General features: G+C 59.4%; 1 protein-coding gene across 1 annotated transcript in view; it reads right to left on the reverse strand.

Annotated features, from left to right (window-relative positions):
- Window positions 1–356: 356 nt before the first annotated feature.
- The window catches only part of ENH_00020420 (hypothetical protein, conserved), a gene marked incomplete at both ends in the record, with an annotated part of 30,937 nt that continues 11,625 nt past the window's right edge, over window positions 357–19,668 (reverse strand). The window contains one exon of the mRNA XM_013584444.1: window positions 357–1,829. Coding sequence (XP_013439898.1) covers window positions 357–1,829 — 1,473 coding nt within the window. The remainder of the gene's footprint in view (window positions 1,830–19,668) is intronic.

The raw sequence follows: 19,668 nt of genomic DNA on the forward strand, positions 1-19,668 counted from the left end.
CCTCCAGCCCCAGCCCGCGAGTTCGCTGCAGACTGGGCGATAACACTAAGTGCTGCTGTCTGCTGCATGCACTAGCTGCGTGTCATTTAGGCATTTGAAAGAAGTGCAGCGCAGCAACACGAGCCGCAAGCGCCTTAAAAGATAGTCCAAACAACTAAGCCAACTGGCTCGGGGGGCCCCACAAGGGCCCCCCGAGCCAGCGCGACCCTAAGAGCTCAAAATGCCCAGATGGCGCTCCTCGGGGGCCCCCTCTGGGGCCCATCTTGGGGCCCCTCTAGGGCCCCTTTGGGGGGTCTTTTGGGCTCCAGGGCCCCCCGGGGGGCCCCCATGGCGCTGCAGAGCCTGGCAAAAACTTGCTACCCTCCCTTGCTGGCTGGGGAGGCCCCGCTTGCTGGGGGTTTCCCAAAGATGAAGTTTCCCCCCTGAAGGGGCCCCGAGCCAAAGCCTGGAATGCCTCCTGCGCCTGGGGCCCCCGTGGTGCCTAGCCCCCCGAAGATGCTGGCGCCACCCGAAGGCCTGGCTTCTGCTGCTGCTGCTGCTGCTGCTGCTGGCTGCTTGTTGCTGCTGTCTTGCTGCTGGCTGCCGAAGAAGCCGAAGGCCGGGCGGGCCCCCAACCCCTCGCTGGAAGACAGCAACGCACCCCCAAAGATGGAGGCCCCTTGCAGGGGGGCCCCCGGGGGGCCCCCCTTCCCTGCTTCCGAGCTCCGCAGCAAACTGTTCGCGAGGGGCCTCTCTGGCTCTGTCCTGCTTCTTTTGCCTCCGCCCCCTTCGGAGGCTGGCGCTGCGCCTGAGTGGCTGGGGGCAGCCAGTGGCTGCCCAAAGAGGTTGGGAGCTGCTTTCGCTGCTGCGCTGCTGCTGCTGCTGCTGCTGCCGCCAAAGAGGGAAGGCTGCTGGGGGGCCGCTGCAGTGTTGCTGCTGCTTCCGAAGATAAACGGCTTCTCAGGTGCTGCTGGTGCTGCTGCTGCTGCAGTCGTGTTGCTGCTGTTGGAAGCACCGAATATAAAGGGACCCTTTGAGGATGCGCCGCTGCTTCCAAACGGACTCGGCTTGCTGCTGCCTACTGCTGTGTTGCTGCTGCTGCCGCTGCTGCCAAAGAGAGAAGGTTTGCCTTCTGTTGCTGCTGCTGCCGGTGCTGCGCCGAATAACCCCCCTCCCCCTGCTGCTGCTGTCCCGCTGTTGCCAGCAGCGCCAAACAGTCCCGTGCTGCTGCTGCCACCAAAAAGCGAGGGCTTGCTGCCAGCAGCTGATGTGTTGCTGCTGGCCCCGAACAGCGAAAACGGAGCAGCAGCGGCAGCAGCGCCGCCTGCACCCCCACCCAGGGGCTGTCCAAAGAGCGGAGTCATTTGTGAGCTGTTGCTGTTGCTGCTGCTGCTGCTGTTGCTGCTGCTGCTGCTGTTGCTGCTGCTGCTGCTGTTGCTGCTGCTGCTAATCCCGGCGCCAAATGTAAAAGGTGCAACCTGCCCTTTGTTGTTGCTACTGTTGCTGCTCCCCCCACTGTTGCTGCTAGTCCCAGCACCGAAAGTAAAGATTGACGGCGGCTTCCCGCTGCTGCTGCTGCTGCTGCTTTTGTTGTTGCTGCTGCTGCCAAAGGTGAACAGTGAACTTGCTGGTGGCGCTGCCTTCGGTATGGGAAGATTCCCGAAGATGCTTGCTCCTTGCAGTGTTGCTGCTGCTGGCGGTGCTGCAGCTGCAGCAGGTGCCGCAGCAGCACCCGCAGCGGCAGGCTTCGCAGCAGCAGCAGCAGGTGCAGCAGCTGGCGCAGCAGCAGACGGATCCTGTGTGCTATCTTCATCAGCGTCTTCAGCAAATCCCTCTGGCTCGATGTCCACCTGGCAGGGCTTACCAACATTTGCTAGCCACCAAGGAACAGCAGCAGGCTTGCTGCTGCTGTTGCTGCTGTTGCTGCTGCTACCTGTGTTTGTGGCTCCGCTAGTGTTGCTGCTGCTGCCGCTGCTGTCAGTGCTACTGGAAGGCTTCTCGCTTGCCTTCTGTGTGGCAGCAGCAGCAGCAGGCGTGGCAGCAGCTGCAGTCGCAGCAGTCTCGGCCCTCTCTTTATTTGCCTCTTGTGCCCCAGCAGCAGCAGCAGCAGCAGCAGCAGCAGCAGAAGTGAGCCCCTCCGCAGCACCCGACAAAGTGCTGCCAATCAATCCCTTGCCTGCATTATCCGCAGTGGGGGCCCGCACGGTGGGGGCGCCGAAGAGGCGGAACGGCGCTGCTGCTGCGCCGCCCTTGCTGCTGCTGCTGCTGCTGCTGCTGCTGCTGCTGCTGCTGCTGTCGCTGCTGCTACCTGTTTCTGCAGCTGTTTTGGCAGCTTTCTCTTCTGCTGAAGCTTTCTCGGCAGCGCCTCGAGCTTCCTTAGAAGTCTCCTTGGGATCAGCAGCTGCGCCTGACGGCTCTGCTGCTGCCTTTGCTGCTGCTGCTGCTGCTCCAAACAGGGCCGGCCATTTTGCTGCAGCAGCAGCCTCGGCAGGCGTAGCGGCAGGCGCAGCAGCAGCAGAGTCTCCCGCAGCAGCTTTCTGGGCAGTCAAAACGCCCCCAAACAACGGCGCTGCTGCTGCTGCTGCTGCAGTTGCTGCTGCCGCTGCTGGTGCAGCAGCCGCTTGCTCTTGCGTTGGTTTCGCCGCTGCTGAGCTGCTACCAGCACCAAATACGAAGGCACGTGGGGCCTGCTGCTGCTGCTGCTGCTGCTGCTGCTTATCGTGCTGTTGCTGCTCATCCTGCTGCTGTCGCGTGTCCTGCTGCTCTCTCTGCTGCTTCTCTTTTGTCTGTTGCTGCTCTGTCTGCTGCTGCTGCTGCTGCGGCTGCCCAAACGAGAAGCTGCGTGCTTCAAACAGGCTCCCCGCCGCCGTCTGTTTTGCTTCTGGTCCTCCCGCTGCAGCAGGTGCTGCTGCTGCCTCCTCTGCTGCTTCGGAGGCGCTGCCTGCTGCTGCTGCTGCTGCTGCTGCTGGCGCTTCCGCAGCAGCAGCGAACAGGGTAGGTGCGGAGGCTGCTGTTAACCCAAACCCGCCAGAACCAAACAGAGACGTTGCAGGCTTGTCTGCTGCTGTTGCTGCTCCTGTTTCTGCTGCTGCTGCTTTTGCTGCTGCTGCTGTTTTTGCTGCTGCAGTGCACTCCTCAGCTGCAGCAGCCGCAGCAAACGGCTTGCCTGCTGCCTCTAACGAAGGTCTGCGGGCCCCCAGCGAGGGAACGGAGCCCCTGCAGGGAGCTGCTGTTTTAGGAGGGCTGCCTGCTGCTTCCTCTTCAGCAGCAGCAGCAGCAGCCGCTGCTGCTGCTGCTGCTGCTGCTGCAGGCTGCAGTGCTGCTGCTGCCTCAGCCAGCACTGCCTTCGCCGCTGCTGCAGGGGAATCCTTGGCTGCGCCTGAGACAGTGTCGGCTTGTACTTGCTGCCGCAGGGTCTGAAGCAGCTCCAGGCGTTTCTGCTGCTGCTGCTGCTGCTGCTGCTGCAGCTGCCGCTGCAGCGCTGCCTCTGCGTCCGATTGAAACAGCTCCAGCAGCCGCGTGCGCCACCGCAGAGAGTGGCAGCGGAGGTACAGCTGCTGCAGCTCAATGGCAGATACATCTTCTTGCTGCTGTCCCTGCTGCAGCAGCTGTTGCTGTTGCTCCAGCATTGTCTGCTGCTGTAGCTGCTGCTGCTGCAGCAGCTGCTGCTGCTGCTCGACTATTGCCTGCTGCTGTTTCAGTGCTGGTTCCGTTGCTTCTGGTGCAGCAGACGAGAACAACGGCCGTCTCCGGCCCTGCTGCTGCGGCAGCATCTGCTCCTGCTGCTGCAGCAGCTGCTGCTGCAGCAGCTGCTGCTGCTGCCCCAAGTGAGACAGCGCCGCAAGCTGCGGCTGCATGCGCTGCCGGGGCCCCAAGGCCCCCCCCACATCTCCAGCCCACGCAAGCGAAGCTGCTGCTGTTGCTGCTGAGTTGGGTCTGTAGAAATTGGTGCGGTGCTGCTGCTGCCGCTGCAGCAGCTGTTGCTGCAGCTGCTGCTGCTGCTGCGAGGAGCAAACGTACGGGAGCGAGGAGGTCGACAGGTCTGCTGCTGCTGCTGCTCCTGCTGCTGCTGCCGACAGCTCCGGCCCCCACGCCGCGTGGTGTCGGCGGTGGTGCGGCTGCTCCAGCGGCAGCTGCAGGAACTGCTGCTGCTGCTGCTGCTGCTGCTGCTGCGTCCCGTGGAACGGCGACCCTGAAGCTTCGCTGCGCGTCTCGCTGAAGACCGAGCTGCACTCGCTAGCCATTTCATTGTGCTGCTGCTGCTGCTGCTGCTGCTGCTGCTCACTAGGCCCTGTGGCACCCTTAAAGGCTCGACAGAAAAAGGAAGAAACACCAGCAGCAAGCCGCGACAGCAGCGACGGGGGCCCCCGGGGGGCCCCCAGAGTGCCCTGGGGGGCCCCATAAGGATGTGCTCTGTGGGCATGCCGCCTTTGGGGCTGCCGTCTCTCTACATGGGTCGACATTGCGGCTCAAACTGTTGCTGCTGCTGCTGCTGCCGCTGCTGCTGCTGCTGCCGCTGCTGCTGCTGCTGCTGCCGCTGCTGCTGCTGCTCAGGAAGGGCTCCCTGAGCAAGGGAGGGCCACAATTGAAATCAATTACAAAAATGATGGCCAAGGAGGGGCCGGGGGAGAAGGGCTGCAGCTGCTGCAGCTGCTGCTGTCTGCTGCTGCTGTACGGCGACTGTGGAGGCAGCAGAAGCTGTGGGGCCCAAAATGCCGCAAAAAGAAGCAAAAGCTATCCAAAAGCAGCATAAATTAAACGTGCAGGCAGCTGCTGCTGCTGTTGCTGCTGTTGCTGCTGCTGTTGGCCGTGGATGGTCGTCGCCAGCGAGTGCAGCAGCAGCAGCAGCAGCAGCAAGGGCTGTGCATGCAGCCCCTGTTCACGAGTGCATGCAATGTGAAGCAAACAAGACACATTTACTAGCGGCAACTACCTTGACCGTTCTCAGCGCCGTGGGAGAGGGCTCCAAGCGCTAAGGGTTTAGGGTTTAGGGTTTAGGGTTTACGGTTTGGTGTGTAGAGGGTAGGGCCTGAGGCTGGTAGGAGTTCTCGTCTTGTCTTTCAATTGGAGACTAAAATAAAATGGTTGAGGAGTAGCGCTGCCAACAGCTGCAGGCGAAGCAGCAGCAGCAGCAGCAGCAGCGAAGCAGCAGCAGCAGCAGTAACACTCGCAGCAGCAGCAGCAGCAAAAGCAGCCGCAAATGGATCCCTCAGCGACGACTTTGCCACAGCAGCTGCAAGCAGAACAAGAAGCACCCAGAGAGCCGCTTAAAAGCCACTGCAGCAGCAGCAACGACAGCAGCAGCTGCAGCAGCAGCCTGCACAGCAGCAGCAGCAGCAGCAGCAGCAGCAGCAGCAACCTCGCGTGGCAGCAGCAAGCCCGCAAGTGCGTGCAGCAGGACTTGTCCTTAAAGGGTTTCATCCTTAAAGATGGAACTTCTTTCGGAGCGGATTTTCTCTCTTACGTTGGCGACCCCCAGGAGGCCCACGCGTCCTTTCTGGTGTACGTACACCGCATGCCCAGCAGCAGCAGCAGCAGCAGCAGCAGCACTAGTAGCAGCAGCAGCAGCGTGAGCTGCCGTATTGAAAGTGGCGAGCTGCGAGAATCCGGTGGGTACAGTGTGAGCGGTAACAGCAGCAGCTGCAGCAGCACTTGCTGCTGCAGCTGCTGCGACGGCAGCGCGTCTTGCTGCTGCTGCAGCAGCAGCAGCACAGGCTTCGGCCCTGCTTTTTCTCTCGTTGCGCTGCAGCGTCTCGCCAGCAGCAGCAAAAAAGCAGCAATTTTGGCACTGGTTTGCTGCTGCTTGCGGCCTCCGGTGTACATACAGCTGGACCGCATTAAGCCTTCTTGCTTCTATTTCGCGCTGCTGTTGCTGCTGCTGCTGTTCTTGCTGCTGCTGTTCTTGTTGCTGCTGCTGCTGTGGGGCCTGCCGCTGTGTTTGCCGTTGCCATTTCTGCTGCTTTTGTTTCCTTTGCTGCTGCTACTATGGCTCCCACAGTAACTGCTGCAGTGTTTTCTTCTTCTTCTGCTGCTGCTGCTGCTGCTGCTGCTGCTGCTGCTGCTGTTGCGGCGTCAGTCGGGGAAGCAGGATGAAGACCCCCAGTGAAAAGGCTGGAATGGCTCTGTGCGGGCTTTTAGGGTTTAGGGTTTAGGGTTTAGGGTTTAGGGTTTAGGGCCTGGGATTGGTCGTTACCCTACTTGCCCCATGGCCTTATTGCAAAAGTTCTTATTGGCTTCTTGCGTCTACAAGAGCAGCGGTTGCTGCTGTTGCTGCTGCCGATGTTGCTGCTGCTGCTCTTGCTGCAGCGGCTGCTGCTGCTGCTGTTGGCGCAGCAGTTGTTGCTGCAACGGCTGCTGAGCAGCACTGTGGGCTGCAGCAGCTAGCCCGCAGTGCTGCTGGGCCAAGCTAGCTGGCTAGCTGCAGCTAGCTAGCTGCAGCTAGCTAGCTGCAGCTAGCCGGTGCTGGCTGCCTGCAGCTCCAGGTAGCTAGCTGCAGCTATATAGCCCTGTCTAGCTGCAGCTAGCTAGCGCTGGCTGCCTCAAGCTTTGTAGCTAGCTGCAGCAAGCTAGCGCTGGTTAGCTGCATCTGTGTGTAGCTGGCTGCAGCTAGCTAGCTGCAGCTAGCTGCTGCTAGCTGCAGCTAGCTAGGCCTGCAGCGATCATAGCTGTAGGCAGCTTTTCCCAGCTGCTGCTCAGCCCAGCTAGCTGTGGCTCCCCGCAGCTAGCAGTGGCTGCCTGCTGCTCGAGACAGCTAGCTGCAGCTAGCTGCAGCTCCCCACAGCTAGCTGTAGCTAGGTGGGGCTCCCCACAGCTAGTTGTAGCTAGCTGGGGCTCTCCACAGCTAGCGGTAGCTAGCTGGGGCTCTCCACAGCTAGCTGTAGCTAGCTGGGGCTCTCCACAGCTAGCGGTGGCTAGCCGCGTGGGCTGGACTCTCGCTGTCTGGTGAGAGCAGCTAAAAACAATGCCGCGTGTTTTAAAAAGTAATTTAAAAATTAAATTTTATTCTTAAATTCCCAAAGAGAATTATTTCAAAGTAATTCATTTCTAAAGAAGGTCTGGCCGAGGACATGAGTGCGACGATACCTTCTTCACTTTTGAGTTCTTTTATTTAAATGACAATATTATTAAAGTTTCAAGAAGCAGAAGATTAGGTGGGTCCTCGGTGTACGTAGTTGGAGTGTACGTACACCTGAGCGTGGTGCGCGAGTGGCTAGGCAGGTCCTGTGGCTTCTCGAGCGCAGCGAAGCCCTCACATTATTTTATTTGAATAAATTTTATTTTTTAAAGTTTTTAATTCTCTTCAGACTTTTTATGCCTCGAAAGACAGCCAGCCAGCAGCCAGCAGCGCCAGGTCAGGGGCCCCTCGCATGCAAGGCCGGGCTGTGCAGCTACTCCGGACTTCAACTTTCTTTTCTTTTTTTCTCCTTTTTGCATTTTTCGCTTTTTTTTCTTTGAAGTTTTCTTCTGCAGAAGTTGCTGAGGCTGGAGGCCCCGCCGCCGCCGCAGACGACAGAGGGGGAAGATGAGTGCGGGGGCCCCCCAGAACAAGTGAGCTCAGGGAGAAGGAAAAGTACTTCTTTGCAGGAAAAAGAAAAAATAAACAGAAATATAATAGTGATGCATGCATTTAGTGCCGCTACGCTCTCCAAATGGCGCAGCGTGAACGCAGCGCCTGCGCCGCACTGTACATACACCCGAACTGAGCGTACACCCCAGAGCTGTCCGTACACCTGAGCCACGCGCGCAGTCCAGGGGCTGCTTGTGTGTCTTTCACTTTTATTTAGTCTGCTGAAGCTGCTGGACTTCAGCCAGTGCGAATGCCGCAACGAGGCGACTCCAAATGCCTTTCTTTCTCTTTTGCAAAACCAAGAAAAAGCCAAAGACCAAAACTGCTGCCTTGAGTCCGGCAACGAGGACCCGCAGCTCTTCATCTCAGTGAGCCGCAGACGCAAGCTCCCCTGCAGCGGGGTTTAGGGTTTAGGGTTTAGGGTTTAGGGTTTAGGGTTTGTCTGCAGGTGGGGTTTTCTGTGCCGGTGCGGCTCACTGGGCTCCGGCTGAGGGCCCCCAAAGGCTCTGTTGCTTCTGGAGAGGCCCCTCGCCGTCTTCGTCTTTTTTTCAATGACCCAACGAAGTCCTTCTCCGACGCAGGTAAACCCTAAACCCTAAACCCTAAACCCTAAACCCTAGCGCTTTCAGGCGCCAAGCCCTAGCTCGCTGGCGACTGCGGATACGGAGAGTGGCTGCAATGCACGTCGCGGTTTGGGCGCTGCGCGCGTGATTAAACAGGGTTTAGGGTTTAGGGTTTAGGGTTTAGGGTTTAGGGTTTGGGGCTCTTGTGCTGCAGAGACAGACCCAGCGACGGATGAGTTTGTACGCCCTTTGAGAGCAAAGAGAAGGGCGCCCAAAGGCACAAGTAGAGGGGCCCAGTGAAGTTTAGGGCTTAGGGTCTAGGGTTTAGGGTTTAGGGTTTAGGGTTTAGGGTTTAGGGTTTAGGGTTTGCGCAGGACCTGCCGGAGGACGAAAGCATTGAAGAGGGCCTCTTGCTTCCTCTAAAATCTGTCCGCTACAACGGCGTGGCTTCTCTGCAGATATTTATAGGTGAGGCAAGTTGGGGTGTACGTACACCTGAGCAGGGCCCCACAGCCCGCTTGCTGCTGCTGCTGCTGCTGCTGCGCCGCCGGGCGCAGCAGCTGTGGGGCCCCACAGCTGCTGCTGCTGCTGCTGCTGCTCTGTGCCCGCAGAGGACAACCGGGGGGCCCCTACGACGAAAATAGCTCAAGTGGATTTCTTTGGGACTCCTGTAGACAGTTTGCAGGTATGAAGGACGCTGGGGCATCCTCTAGGGTTTAGGGTTTAGGGTTTAGGGTTTAGGGTTTAGGGTTTGGGGTTTCGGGGTGTCGGCGCTGCGTAGATGAAGGACTGGAAGCCCTTGAAGCCGGAGGAGGCCCTCGCCCAGAACGACACTTGAGTTCTCTTTTTAGTGTCTCCCTTTCCCCCCTCTCTTTGTGCAGCAACAGCAGCAGCAGCAACAGCAGCAGCAGCAACAGCAGCAGCAGCAGCAGCAGCAGCAGCAGCGGGAGTCCAAAGGTGCACGCACACCCGAAACTCCAGCGCTGCAGCGCCCCCTAGAAATAGCTCTTTAGGGTCCCTTGGGGCCCTTGGGGGCCCCCCAAGGGGCCCCAGGGGGGCCCCAGGAGGCCCCCAAGGGGGCCCCAAGGGGCCCCCAAGGGGCCCCTTGCTGCAACAGAGAGGCCCCATTAGCGGGAGCAGCAACGAGCTCTGGCCCAGAGACAAGGAAGCCTTAAAGCTGCAACTTTGCGCAGCACTCAGCGCATGCAGCACCCGAGGCCCCTCTGGGGCCCCTCTGAGGCCGCAAGGGGGGCCCCCAGGGGCCCCCACGGTGGCCCCAGGGGGCCCCCCTGGGCCCCCCTGGGGGCCCCCCCGGGGCCCATCTGGGGCCCCTCTGGGGCCCCTCTGGGGCCGCTGGAGGGTTCAAACACGCTGCAGAGAGAGCAGCCAGAGAGAAGAGGGACTAAGAGAGACAAAGCTTTGCTTAGCAGCAGCTGCTGTTGCTGCAGCGCGGGCACTGTGGGGCTTAGAGCAGCACTTGGGGGCTCAGCGTAGGGGCTCGTGGGGGGTTAAATTGGAGCATATTTAGCTAGAAGGGGCGCTAAAGTCTTGCAAAATCATTTAAATCATTTTAAATATATTTATTTAAGCATTTATAATGTTTTGCGCCTTTGTTTGCATTTGCTGTTGGGGTTTTCTGCCTACTGAGCTGCTACGAGCCTCGAGGTCACTTGCCTATGCCTGGCGGCAGGCGGGGGCCCGAGCAAGCTGCCACAAATATTAAATCATTTTTGCAATTAAATACTCGAATTAAATTCTAAAATTAAATATATTTCAGTTTCAAAATAAATTAAAAAGAGCTTGGCGCAGATTGGCATTTGTTGCATGCCGGCAGTTGGGGGCTGCGCCGGCTGCGCATGCGCGTGAGCTTTGCAGGTCCCACGACGGAACGATATTTAGAACTGACAAAATGAATTAATTCTGAAGTTTTATAATTTTATTTGATTTATTTCATTGGATTTAAACCGGGGGATTTCGTGCCAGCCATAGTCTACTTGAAAGACTGCCTGTGAGTGACCCCGGCAGGCCCCAGCAAAGCCTCAGGCAGCAAACCTGGCACAGCACAAGCACACGCGGGAGGATAATAATAATAATAATAATAATAGCAATAATAATAATAATAAATGCAATAATAATAATAATAATGAGCTCGGACAGAAAAAGGAAGACCAGCGGCCCTCCCTGTTTCCCCCACATGCGGCTGCTCGCGCTCGCATCCAAAACTCAGGTGTACATACACCTGGGAGCGCACTAAGGCACTTCTAGGGCCTAGGGAACTTGACGTTGAGAGCTAGAAACACAGGTTAATAGTCCCGCGGAAGCACCAGCAACAGCAGCAAGTGCTGCTGCTGCTTCTGCTGCTGCTGCTGCTGCTGCTGACATTCATGATGCTGCTCGGCATCGCCCTCGAATTCAAGGGCGCCTCGAGCCCCCCGCCTTGTTACTCATCCCATTGGGGCGCCACAGCAGCAGTGCCACTAGGCCTCTACCCAGCAGCAGCAGCAGCAGCAGCAACAGCAGCAGCAGCAGCGGCAGCAACAGCGGTAGCACTGAAGAGGCGAGCAACACGGGGCCTCTGGCCCTTCGACCGGCAGTCAGGAGAGGCCCTGTTGCTTTTGCCCCTTGTGCTGCTGCTAGCGCTAGGGCAGGCTGTGGATGCAGCAGCAGCAGCAGCAGCAGCAGCAAGACTTCCTGTATCAACTGCTGCTGCAGGCCAGAAGGGGACGTGGGATCTACCGCTGCAGCAGCTGCTGCTGTACTGCTGCTGCAGCGTTCTCGCTGGATTAGCCGTAGGAGGCCAGGGCCTTTTAAGGGCTGGGGCTGGGCTTGCTGCTGCTGCTGCTGCTGCTCACCTGTACGCAGCAGCTGCTGCCACTGCTGCAGAAGACGCCGCTTCCCCATGCAGCCAGCCAACAGCAGCAGCAGCAAATGCTGCAGCTGAAGCAGAAGCAGCATTAGGAGCACGACTCCTGCTGCTGCAGCTGCTGCTGCTGCTGTCATACACTGCGCCAGCCCCCTCCAGCAGGGCCCAGCGGCCTGAAATGAGCGAGCCACAGCAGCAGGAAGCTCAGCAAGGGAAGTGCAGCATGCAGCAGCTGCTGCTGCAGCAGCAGCATGCGCAGCAGCAGCAGCAACAGCAGCAGGGAGAAGTGTTGCCGCACGAACTGCACGGTGAAAAGCAGCAGCAGGAGCCGCCGCAGCAGCAGCAGGGCTTGTCGAGGGAACTGCAGCAGCAGCAGGAACTACTGGGAGAAACGCGAGAGCAGCAAAAGGAGCAGCAGCCACAGCAGCAGCACCACCAGGTCTCGCTGCAGGGCGCGCACAGCAACCAACAAGAGCAGCAGGAAGAGCAGCAGCAGCAGCAGCTGCTGCTGCAGCAGCTGCAGCAGCTGCAGCACGCCGTAAGGTGTGCGCTTGGCGTCGCCAGCGCCGCAGCGGCCTTGGGGTGTCTGTACACCCGAGTGCCCCCTCCCCCTCCTTGGGATGAAAAGCATCTTTTCTGTTTTTTTCATTTTTGTTTATTTCTGCTGCCAAGCAGATTCATCTCCCGGCACCTTGCCCCCAAACCCTAAACCCTAAACCCTAAACCCTAAACCCCACTCGTCCCAGTCCTTTCTCTGTAAACTGGCTAGAAGAAATCTCCCAGAGCTTTAGCTTTAGGGGCCCCCTGTGGGGCCCCCTGGGGGGCCCCCTGGGAGCTCTTGGGGGCCCCCAGGGCCCCTACGGGGGGAGCAGAGCTACGCAGTCTACTTTCAATTAAGAAACGCTGCAGCAGCAGCAAACAGCAGCAGCAGCAAACAGCAGCAGCAGCAAACAGCAGCGGCAGCAAACAGCAGCAGCAGCAAACAGCAGCAGCAGCGCGCTCTGATTTTTTGTGCTCCAGCGCGAGCTGTTTGTTGTGGCTGTTGCTGCTGTGTAACAGCGGCAGCAGCAGCAGCAACAGCAACAGCGCCCCTGCAGCAGCAGCAGCAGCACTGCCTCAGCAGCAGCTGCTGCAGGCAGCAATTGCTGTCACCCTGAGAGCAGCAACACTGAGACTGGGCTACAGGGAGGGCCCCCGGGGCCACTTAAACCAAACCCTTAGAAGGGTTTGGGGGGGCCCCTGGGGCCCCTCAAACCCTTCTAAGGGTTTCAAGAGGTCCTAAAAAGCCTTTAATGCCATTCTAGAAGCTGTGGGGCCCCCTGTGAGGGTTCACGCACTAGGCGGGCCCCTAAGGGGGCCCCCAGGGTACATGCAGGAACTCAAAGGGGCCCCTGGGGCCCCTACGAGGGGCTGTAGGGCCCCCTGGGCAAATCCAGCGACGCAGGGGGCCCCTTGGGGCCCCCTAAGAAGGTACGTGGGGCCCCCTGGGGGCCTCTATGGGCTAAAAGATCTCAACGGGTCTATAAAGTTAAGAAAAAAGTCCCCAAGGGGGCCCCCCGGGGGGCCCTTTTGGGGACTTTTTTCTTAACTTTATAGCCCCCAGTAACCCGTGAGTGCCTTCGAGGGCCGGACACCTTTTTGGAGCCCCAGCAAACGAAAAAGGGGTCAAAAGAATCCATTATTTCCTCCTCTTCTCATTTTGGGATGTAAATTAAATAATTATTTTCATTTAAATGCGCAAATAAGAAACGAAATGGCGAGAAGAGCCAGCAGTGTACGTGCCGGGGGCCCCCAGGGGCCCCCGAAGGTCCAGCAGGGGCAGCCTCGTCCGGGGGCCCCTCGCTGAGGCCCCTGGCAACTAAGTTTGTCCTCTTTAGCTGCCTTTTTCAAATTATAGACTGGAAGATTTGCTGCAGCACATTAAACAGGCTGGAAGAGGCGCAGCAGCAGGAGCTAGCAGCGCAGCAGCAGGGGGCCTCCTGCTGCAGCAGGGAGAGGGGCCCCAGCGGGCCTCCTTTGGGGGCCCCTGTTGCTTCCCGCTGCTGAGCAGCGCCATGTCTGGCACTGTGAAAGTGCAGTGGCTCTGTCTGCTGCAGCAGCAAAAGCCCCTGGGAGGCCCCTCTAGGCACTCTCAGTGCTGCCACTTCTCAAAGAAAATGGGTCCCTTGGGGCAGGCCAGCTCCCTGCGGTGTACATACACCTGAGCTGCTGCGGGGCCTCAAGTCTGCGGCCCCCGAAGCCAGAAGCAGGGCTGCAGACGGTGCAGCAGCAGCAGCAGCAGCAGCAGCAGCAACCGCAGCAGCAGCAGAAGCCGCAGCTAGAGAAGCTCCACCCGCCTACGCGCTACGGCGCAGAGCCGCAAAACCTGCCGCTGCAGCTTTGCCCCCGTCGGTCAAGCCGCTGAAGCAGCAGCAGCAGCAGCAGCAGCAGCAGCAGCAGCAGCAGCAGAAACAAAGAAGACTGGGCCCCGGAGTCTTTAGGCGCCTTCTGGAGCGCGTGGGCCTCTTGAGCGCACAGCGAAAGGAGTGCGTAGGCCCTGCAGCTAAGCGGACTCAGCCTTGAGCGCCAAACCCTAAACCCTAAACCCTAAAAAAGGGTTTGCGCTGTTGCCTGCAGGCTGTTGCTGGACTGGCACTTGCTGGGGGTGCCGGTCTTTGCTGTCGTGGACTCCGCCGGGAACCCCTTCGTCTACGCAGAGCAAACTATCATGCTGCCCAGCAGCAGCAGCAGCAGCAGCAGCAGCAGCAGCAGCAGCAGCATTGGGGGACTTCGCAGCTTGTTCAGATGGCGCAAGGCCAAGACAGGCACTCCTCGTTTGGTTCAAAAGGGCCTTTTGTTTTTCAATGCTGCAGATGCTGCTGAGTATCTCGACCAGCTGCTCAAGTCTGCGCGTAAGTGCTGCTGCTGCTGCTGCTGCTGCAGGGTTTGCTGCTGCTGCAGCGGTTGCTGCTGCTGCTGCTGCTGTAGTGTTCGCGACTGCTGCAGCTGCTGCAGCGGGAGCTGTACTCGCTCGTTCGAGGCTCGCTGTGGGTGCAGCCCACGCTCTATGGCGCTGCTGCTGCTGCAGCACCTCCGCTTCTGCTGCAGCTGCTGCTGCTGCTGCTGCTGCTGCTGCTTCTGCTGCAGCAAACGTGGACGCTCACCTTGCTGCCTTCTCCCTCGCTCGTGTGTGGCCAGAGCTTCGCCGTGTCTGTCGGCTGCAGCTCAGTTTGCCCCCAGACGGGGGCCCCTGTAGGGGGCCCCCAGGGGGGCCCCCGGGGGGCCCCCAAGGGGCCCCCAGCGTGCCTGGGGGCCCCTCTGAAGCAGATGAAGAGGGGGGCCCCCAAGGCGTTTCAGGGGCCCCGGGGGCCCCCCCGCTGTTTCAGTGGGTACTGGTGCCCTCTCGGCAGTCGGTAGGCCTGCTGTCAGCTGCGCTGCTGCTGCTGCTGCTGCTGCTGCTGCTCTAGCTGCTGCAGCTGCTGCTGCTCTAGCTGCTGCAGCTGCTGCTGCTCTGCCGTCGAAACTGCTGCCGCAGCCGCAACTGCTGCAGCCGCTGCAGCAGCAGCTGCTGCTGCTTCTGGTGCTGCTGCTGCAGCTGCTGCTGCTGCTGCTGCTGCTGCTGCTGCAGGTAATGGACGCGCGGAAGCTGGGGAGTGGCGTGGCGGTGCCGCTGTTTTACCGGCCGGGGCTTTCAGTGCAGCGGAGGGGCCGCGCGGTGCTGCCTCTTTGCTTCGAGCTGCGGGACCTCATCAGGACGTGGGCAGCAGCCAGCAGCAGCAGCAGCAGCAGCAGCAGCAGCAGCAGCAGCAGCAGCGGCGGCGGAGGGAGTGGCAGCAGCAGCGGCGAGGACGGGCAAGTGATGGTGCTGGACTTGCTGGATTTGCTGCTGCGAGCCGCGCTGCAGCAGCAGGTAAGCGTTCCCACTCTTGAAACAGCAGCCGCAGGAATTTGCTGCTGCTGCTGCTGCTGCTGCTGCTGCTGTTGCTTAGTCTTATTCCTAAACAGTGTCCCCGGTTTTCACGCAGGCGATCCCCACGAAGATAGATTCGGCACTAGCGCAGCAGCAGCAGCAGCAGCAGCAGCAGCAGCAGCAGCAGCAGGAGAGTTTGGCCGAGCTCATTGACTCCGGCCTGTGGGGCCTCGTGCCCAGCTCTGAGGCGCTGCAGCAAGTGCAGATGATGAGGGCCAGGGGAGTCAGGAAGGCCCAGCTGCACTTGAGTCTAGATGACTAGTTCGGCAGCAGCAGCAGCAGCAGCAGCAGCAGCAGCAGCAGCAGCAACGCAGACAGTGGCAGACAGTGGCCGCTGTGGCGGCGGCTGCAGCCGACGCAGGGCGAAGCAGCACGCCCGGGCCCGCCAGAGCTCTTTAGCAGCTCGCGACGCGGGAAGCTGCAGCAGCAGCTGCAGCAGCAGCAGCAGCTGCAGCTGCAGCAGCAGCAGCAGCAGACGCAAGAAGCAGCAGCGGCGCCTTAGCGGCGGCAGCAGCAGCTGCTGCTGCTGCTGCTACTGCTGCTTCCCACTGCGCCCAGGGGCGCTCGGGGGCTGCCGAGCCGCCAAATGGCGCAGTTTGCATGCAGAAGTTTTGTTGATTTTGTTTTGATTGTAAAGAAAACCGAAAAGTTTAGTTTTCTCCGTTTACGGCGTTGGCGGCGGCGCTGCAGATGCGCAGCTGCGCGCTGCTGCCGCTGCGGCTGCTGCTGCTGCTGCTGCTGCTGCTGCTGCTGCTCATATAAAAACAACTAAAGCAGCACAGCTGCAAATATAGCATGAAAGAACTCTAGAGACAAAACTATTAGTTATTTTCTGTTTGTTCTCGTTGAGCTCGGGTCACTCGCGGCGGGAGGCACGGAGGCCCCACGGCGCTTCAGGTGTACATACACCTGAGAGCGGAGCCCGCCAGTCTTCCCCTCCCTACCTGTTCATCGCATCATTTGTTTTTATCTTTTCGAACTTGTGGCTGCTTTAAAGACAGGAAAGGTCCTGCGGCGCCGTCTGCTGCAGAGCCGCTGCAGGCGCAGGGGCCCCCAGCTAAACCCTAAACCCTAGCCCGCAGAAACCCTCGACTATGACTTCTCTGGAGGCCCTAATAGCTCAAAACTTCCTCGATGAAGACGAAGACCCCCGAAGTGGTCCTTTGGGGGCCCTAAACCCTTCTTACAGAGAAGAAAGCAGTTCAAAAGACCCTCAGGAGGGGGCCCCCTGGGCTGCGGCCGCTGCACTGGGGGGGGCCCCCGGGGGGCCCCCCAAGTGGGGCCCCCAGGGCAGCAGCCAAACTTCGCCTCTTGCCTTTCCGGTCCCTAAGCCCAGGCAGAAGACCCCGCAGGACCGCCCTGCAGCAGCAGCCTCCCCAGCAGCAGCAGCAGCAGCAGCAGCAGCAGCAAAGCCGGGAGAGCACACGGAGGCACCTGCTGCAGCTGCAGCAGCATCCCCTGCCTCCCCAGCAGCAGCTGCAGCAGCAGCAGCAGCAGCAGCGGGGCCAGATGGGGTGCCGGTGGTGAAGTACGGGCCTCTCTTTGACTTCTCCGAATCCGCAAAGGATGACTGGGTGGCAGTGAGGAATTTGCCAAAGGCCAGGAAGAATAAAGAAAGGGGGCCCCCCGAGGGGGCCCCCGGGGGCCCCCAGGGCCCGGGAGGCAGCAGCAGCAGCAGCAGCAGCAGCAGCCTAGACGAGGAGCGCAGCCGCAGACTGGCGCTGCTGCAGGCCCTGCCGAAGCCCCAGAGGTCCCTCGTGGGGTGTTTGGGTGCAGCAGGATTTGGCAGGGGAGTTGATTTGCTGCTGGGGTCCAAAGAGGAAGCTGCCCCAGCAGCAGCAGCAGCAGCAACAGCAGCAGCAGCAGCAGCAGCAGGTGCAGCAGACGGAGCAGAGGCGGAAGCGGCTGCGGGAGATGCTGCTCTGCAGATGATGCCCCGCGTGCTGCAGCAGAAGCAGCAGAAGCAGCAAGTGAAAAAAGAAGAAGACAGCTCCGAAGCCCCTTCTCAGCAAGCAGCAGCAGCAGCTGCAGCAGCAAAGGAGGAAACGGAGCAGCAGCCTGCTGCTGCTGCAGCTGCGCCTCTAGGGCCAGCAGAAGGCGCAGCAGCAGCAGCAAGTGATAAGTTCTTGACTTCCATGTTTACACTTTACGATTCGGACGAAGAAGAAGAAACAAAAGCAGCAGAAACAACTGCCAGTAGCAGCAGCAGCAGCAGCAGCAGTAGCAGCAGCAGTAGCAGCAGCAGCAGCAGCAGCAGGACTGAAGAGGCAGGGAGTAGCTCTGGATCGTCGTGGGCACCAAAAGCAGCAACGGCAGAAGCAACAGCTGAAGCAGCAGCAGCAGCAGCAGCAGCCGCAGAAGAGGCAGCCGCAGAACGGGCAGCAGCAGAAGGAGCAGCAGCAGAAGAAGCAGCAGCAGCAGCAGCAGCAAATCGGTATTGGGAGTACGGGGAGGAGGATGCTGCTGTAGAAGAGTTAGGCATAGAGAAGACGTTGCTTGAAAACTCGGGGATTTCGACGGCAGAGGTAAGGGTTTAGGGTTTAGGGTTTACGCTTTAGGGTTTAGGGTTTAGGGTTTAGGGTTTAGGGTTTAGGGTTTAGAGCTGAGGCTTTTGTGTGCAGCTGCGTGACTTGCGGCGCATGGGCGCCACTTCGGTATTAGGTGCTACTCTGCAGAACCCCGACTGGTAAGCCCTAAACCCTAAACCCTAAACCCTAGCTCCAGGCCTAGGCCCTAAACCCTAAACCCTAGCGTTTCGCCCTAGCCCTAAACCCTAGGCCTAGTCCCTGTTAGCTCTGCACCGCAAACCCTGACGCTAAGCCCTAGCCCGAAACCCAAACCCTAGCCGGAAACCCCTGCCCCAAGCCCTAAACCCCAGCCCTAAACCCTAAACCCTAGCCTGGTTCGCAGAGCCCCTCTGCGTTGAAGTGCAACAAGGCTGCTGCTGCTGCTGCTGCTGCTGCTGCTGCTGCTGCTGCTGCTGCTTTGCTGCAGGCACCTGACCGCGCAGACGGGGCCCCAGAAAAAAGCAAAACTTCGTTTGGCTACAAAAGTGTGGAGTGCAAAGGATAGGGCAATTACGGAAACCCTGGAGCCCAAAGTCATGCAGAAGAGGAAGCACCAGGTCGGCGAGGGTTTAGGGTTTAGGGTTTAGGGTTTAGGGTTTAGGGTTTGGGGCTGCAGAGCCTGCGGGCGCGGCCGCAGGCAGTGGGGGACTTGTGCACGGGTAGGCAGGTCTGGAATGCCTCGCTGGGGTTTAGGGCCTGGAGTGTAGAGCCTAGGGTTTAGGGTTTAGGGTTTAGGGTTTAGGGTTTTGCTTGGGTGCTGCAGATCAACTGGCTGGCTGCGGAGGCGCACGACAAGGAGATGGAGCTGCTGGAACTGACGGCGAGGACTCGACAGACGAAATACCAAACGGCAATGAAGTACGGCTGGTGATGCGGTGTCTGGACATCTGGGGTGTCTAGACACCTCCTGCGGTGTCTAGACACCTCCTGGGGTATCTGGACACCTCCTGGGGTATCTGGACATCTCGTGGGGTGTCTGGACATCTCGTGGGGTGTCTGGACACCTTCTGGGGTGTCTGGACACCTTCTGGGGTGTCTGGACACCTCCTGGGGTGTCTGTACACCGTGTGGAGTGTCTAGACACCTCCTGGGGTGTCTGGACACCTCCTGGGGTGTCTGTACACCTTGTGGGGTGTCTAGACACCTCGCGGGGTGTCTGGACACCTCCTGCGGTGTCTGTACACCTTGTGGGGTGTCTGGACACCTCGTGGGGTGTCTGGACACCTCGTGGGGTGTCTGGACACCTCCTGGGGTGTCTGGACACCTCGTGGGGTGTCTGGACACCTCGTGGGGTGTCTGGACACCTCCTGGGGTGTCTAGACACCTCGTGGGGTGTCTGGACACCCTGTGGGGTGTCTGGACATCTCGTGGGGTGTCTGTACATCTCGTGGAGTGTCTGCCTGTACAGCTCGTGGAGTGTCTGTACACCTCGTGAGATGTGTGTACACCTCGTGGAGTGTCTGTACAGCTCAAGCGAGGCACACACAGCCGCGGGGTGTCTGTACACCTCAGGGTCGACAGCCGTAAAGTGCGGCTGCTGCTCGCTCGGGGTGTCTGTACACCTGGCGGGCCGTGAGCTCCGAACTTTCTGGGGTGTATGTACACCTGCCCCGAAGGTGCTGCGGTGTACGTACAGCTCAGGCTGTGCGTTCAGGGCTCATTTAGTTTGTCTGAAGGGCCCATCGAGAGCTCTTTTGATGTTTCTTTTAAGCCAACAACTCAGACTTTTTGTAGTTTGCTCTTCGGGTGTATGGACGGGAGAGCGCAGCCGTTGCTTTCAGGTGTACGTACACCTCAGCGCTGGGCTGTACGTACACCACGCATGGAGGCTTTTGTGGATTTTTTTAGAGTTTACAAACAAGAGCTTCTCTAGCGAGCAGCACTTTAAAAAATAGTGAAATATATAACTTAATTTGGTGTTTAATGCCCTCTCACTGAACTGGAAGCGAAGTGCAGCCTAATTGAACTTTGAATTAAAAACCCCAAACCCGCAAAAGCAGACTAGATAGCACTCAAGGCCCCGCCCCAAACTCAGTCTCTTCGGGCACAAAATGGCTTCTTCCCTGTTGCCACAAATTGCAAACTCCATTCCATTCGTTCTGGGGTGTACGTACACCTGGGGTGGGGGTGGACGTACACCGCAGGCCTGAGGTGTACATACACCCCAGGGCGCAGCAGCA

The sequence above is a fragment of the Eimeria necatrix genome, genomic scaffold, assembly GCF_000499385.1.
Source record: "Eimeria necatrix Houghton genomic scaffold, Enh_scaff16, whole genome shotgun sequence".
Classification (NCBI taxonomy): Eukaryota; Apicomplexa; class Conoidasida; order Eucoccidiorida; family Eimeriidae; genus Eimeria; species Eimeria necatrix.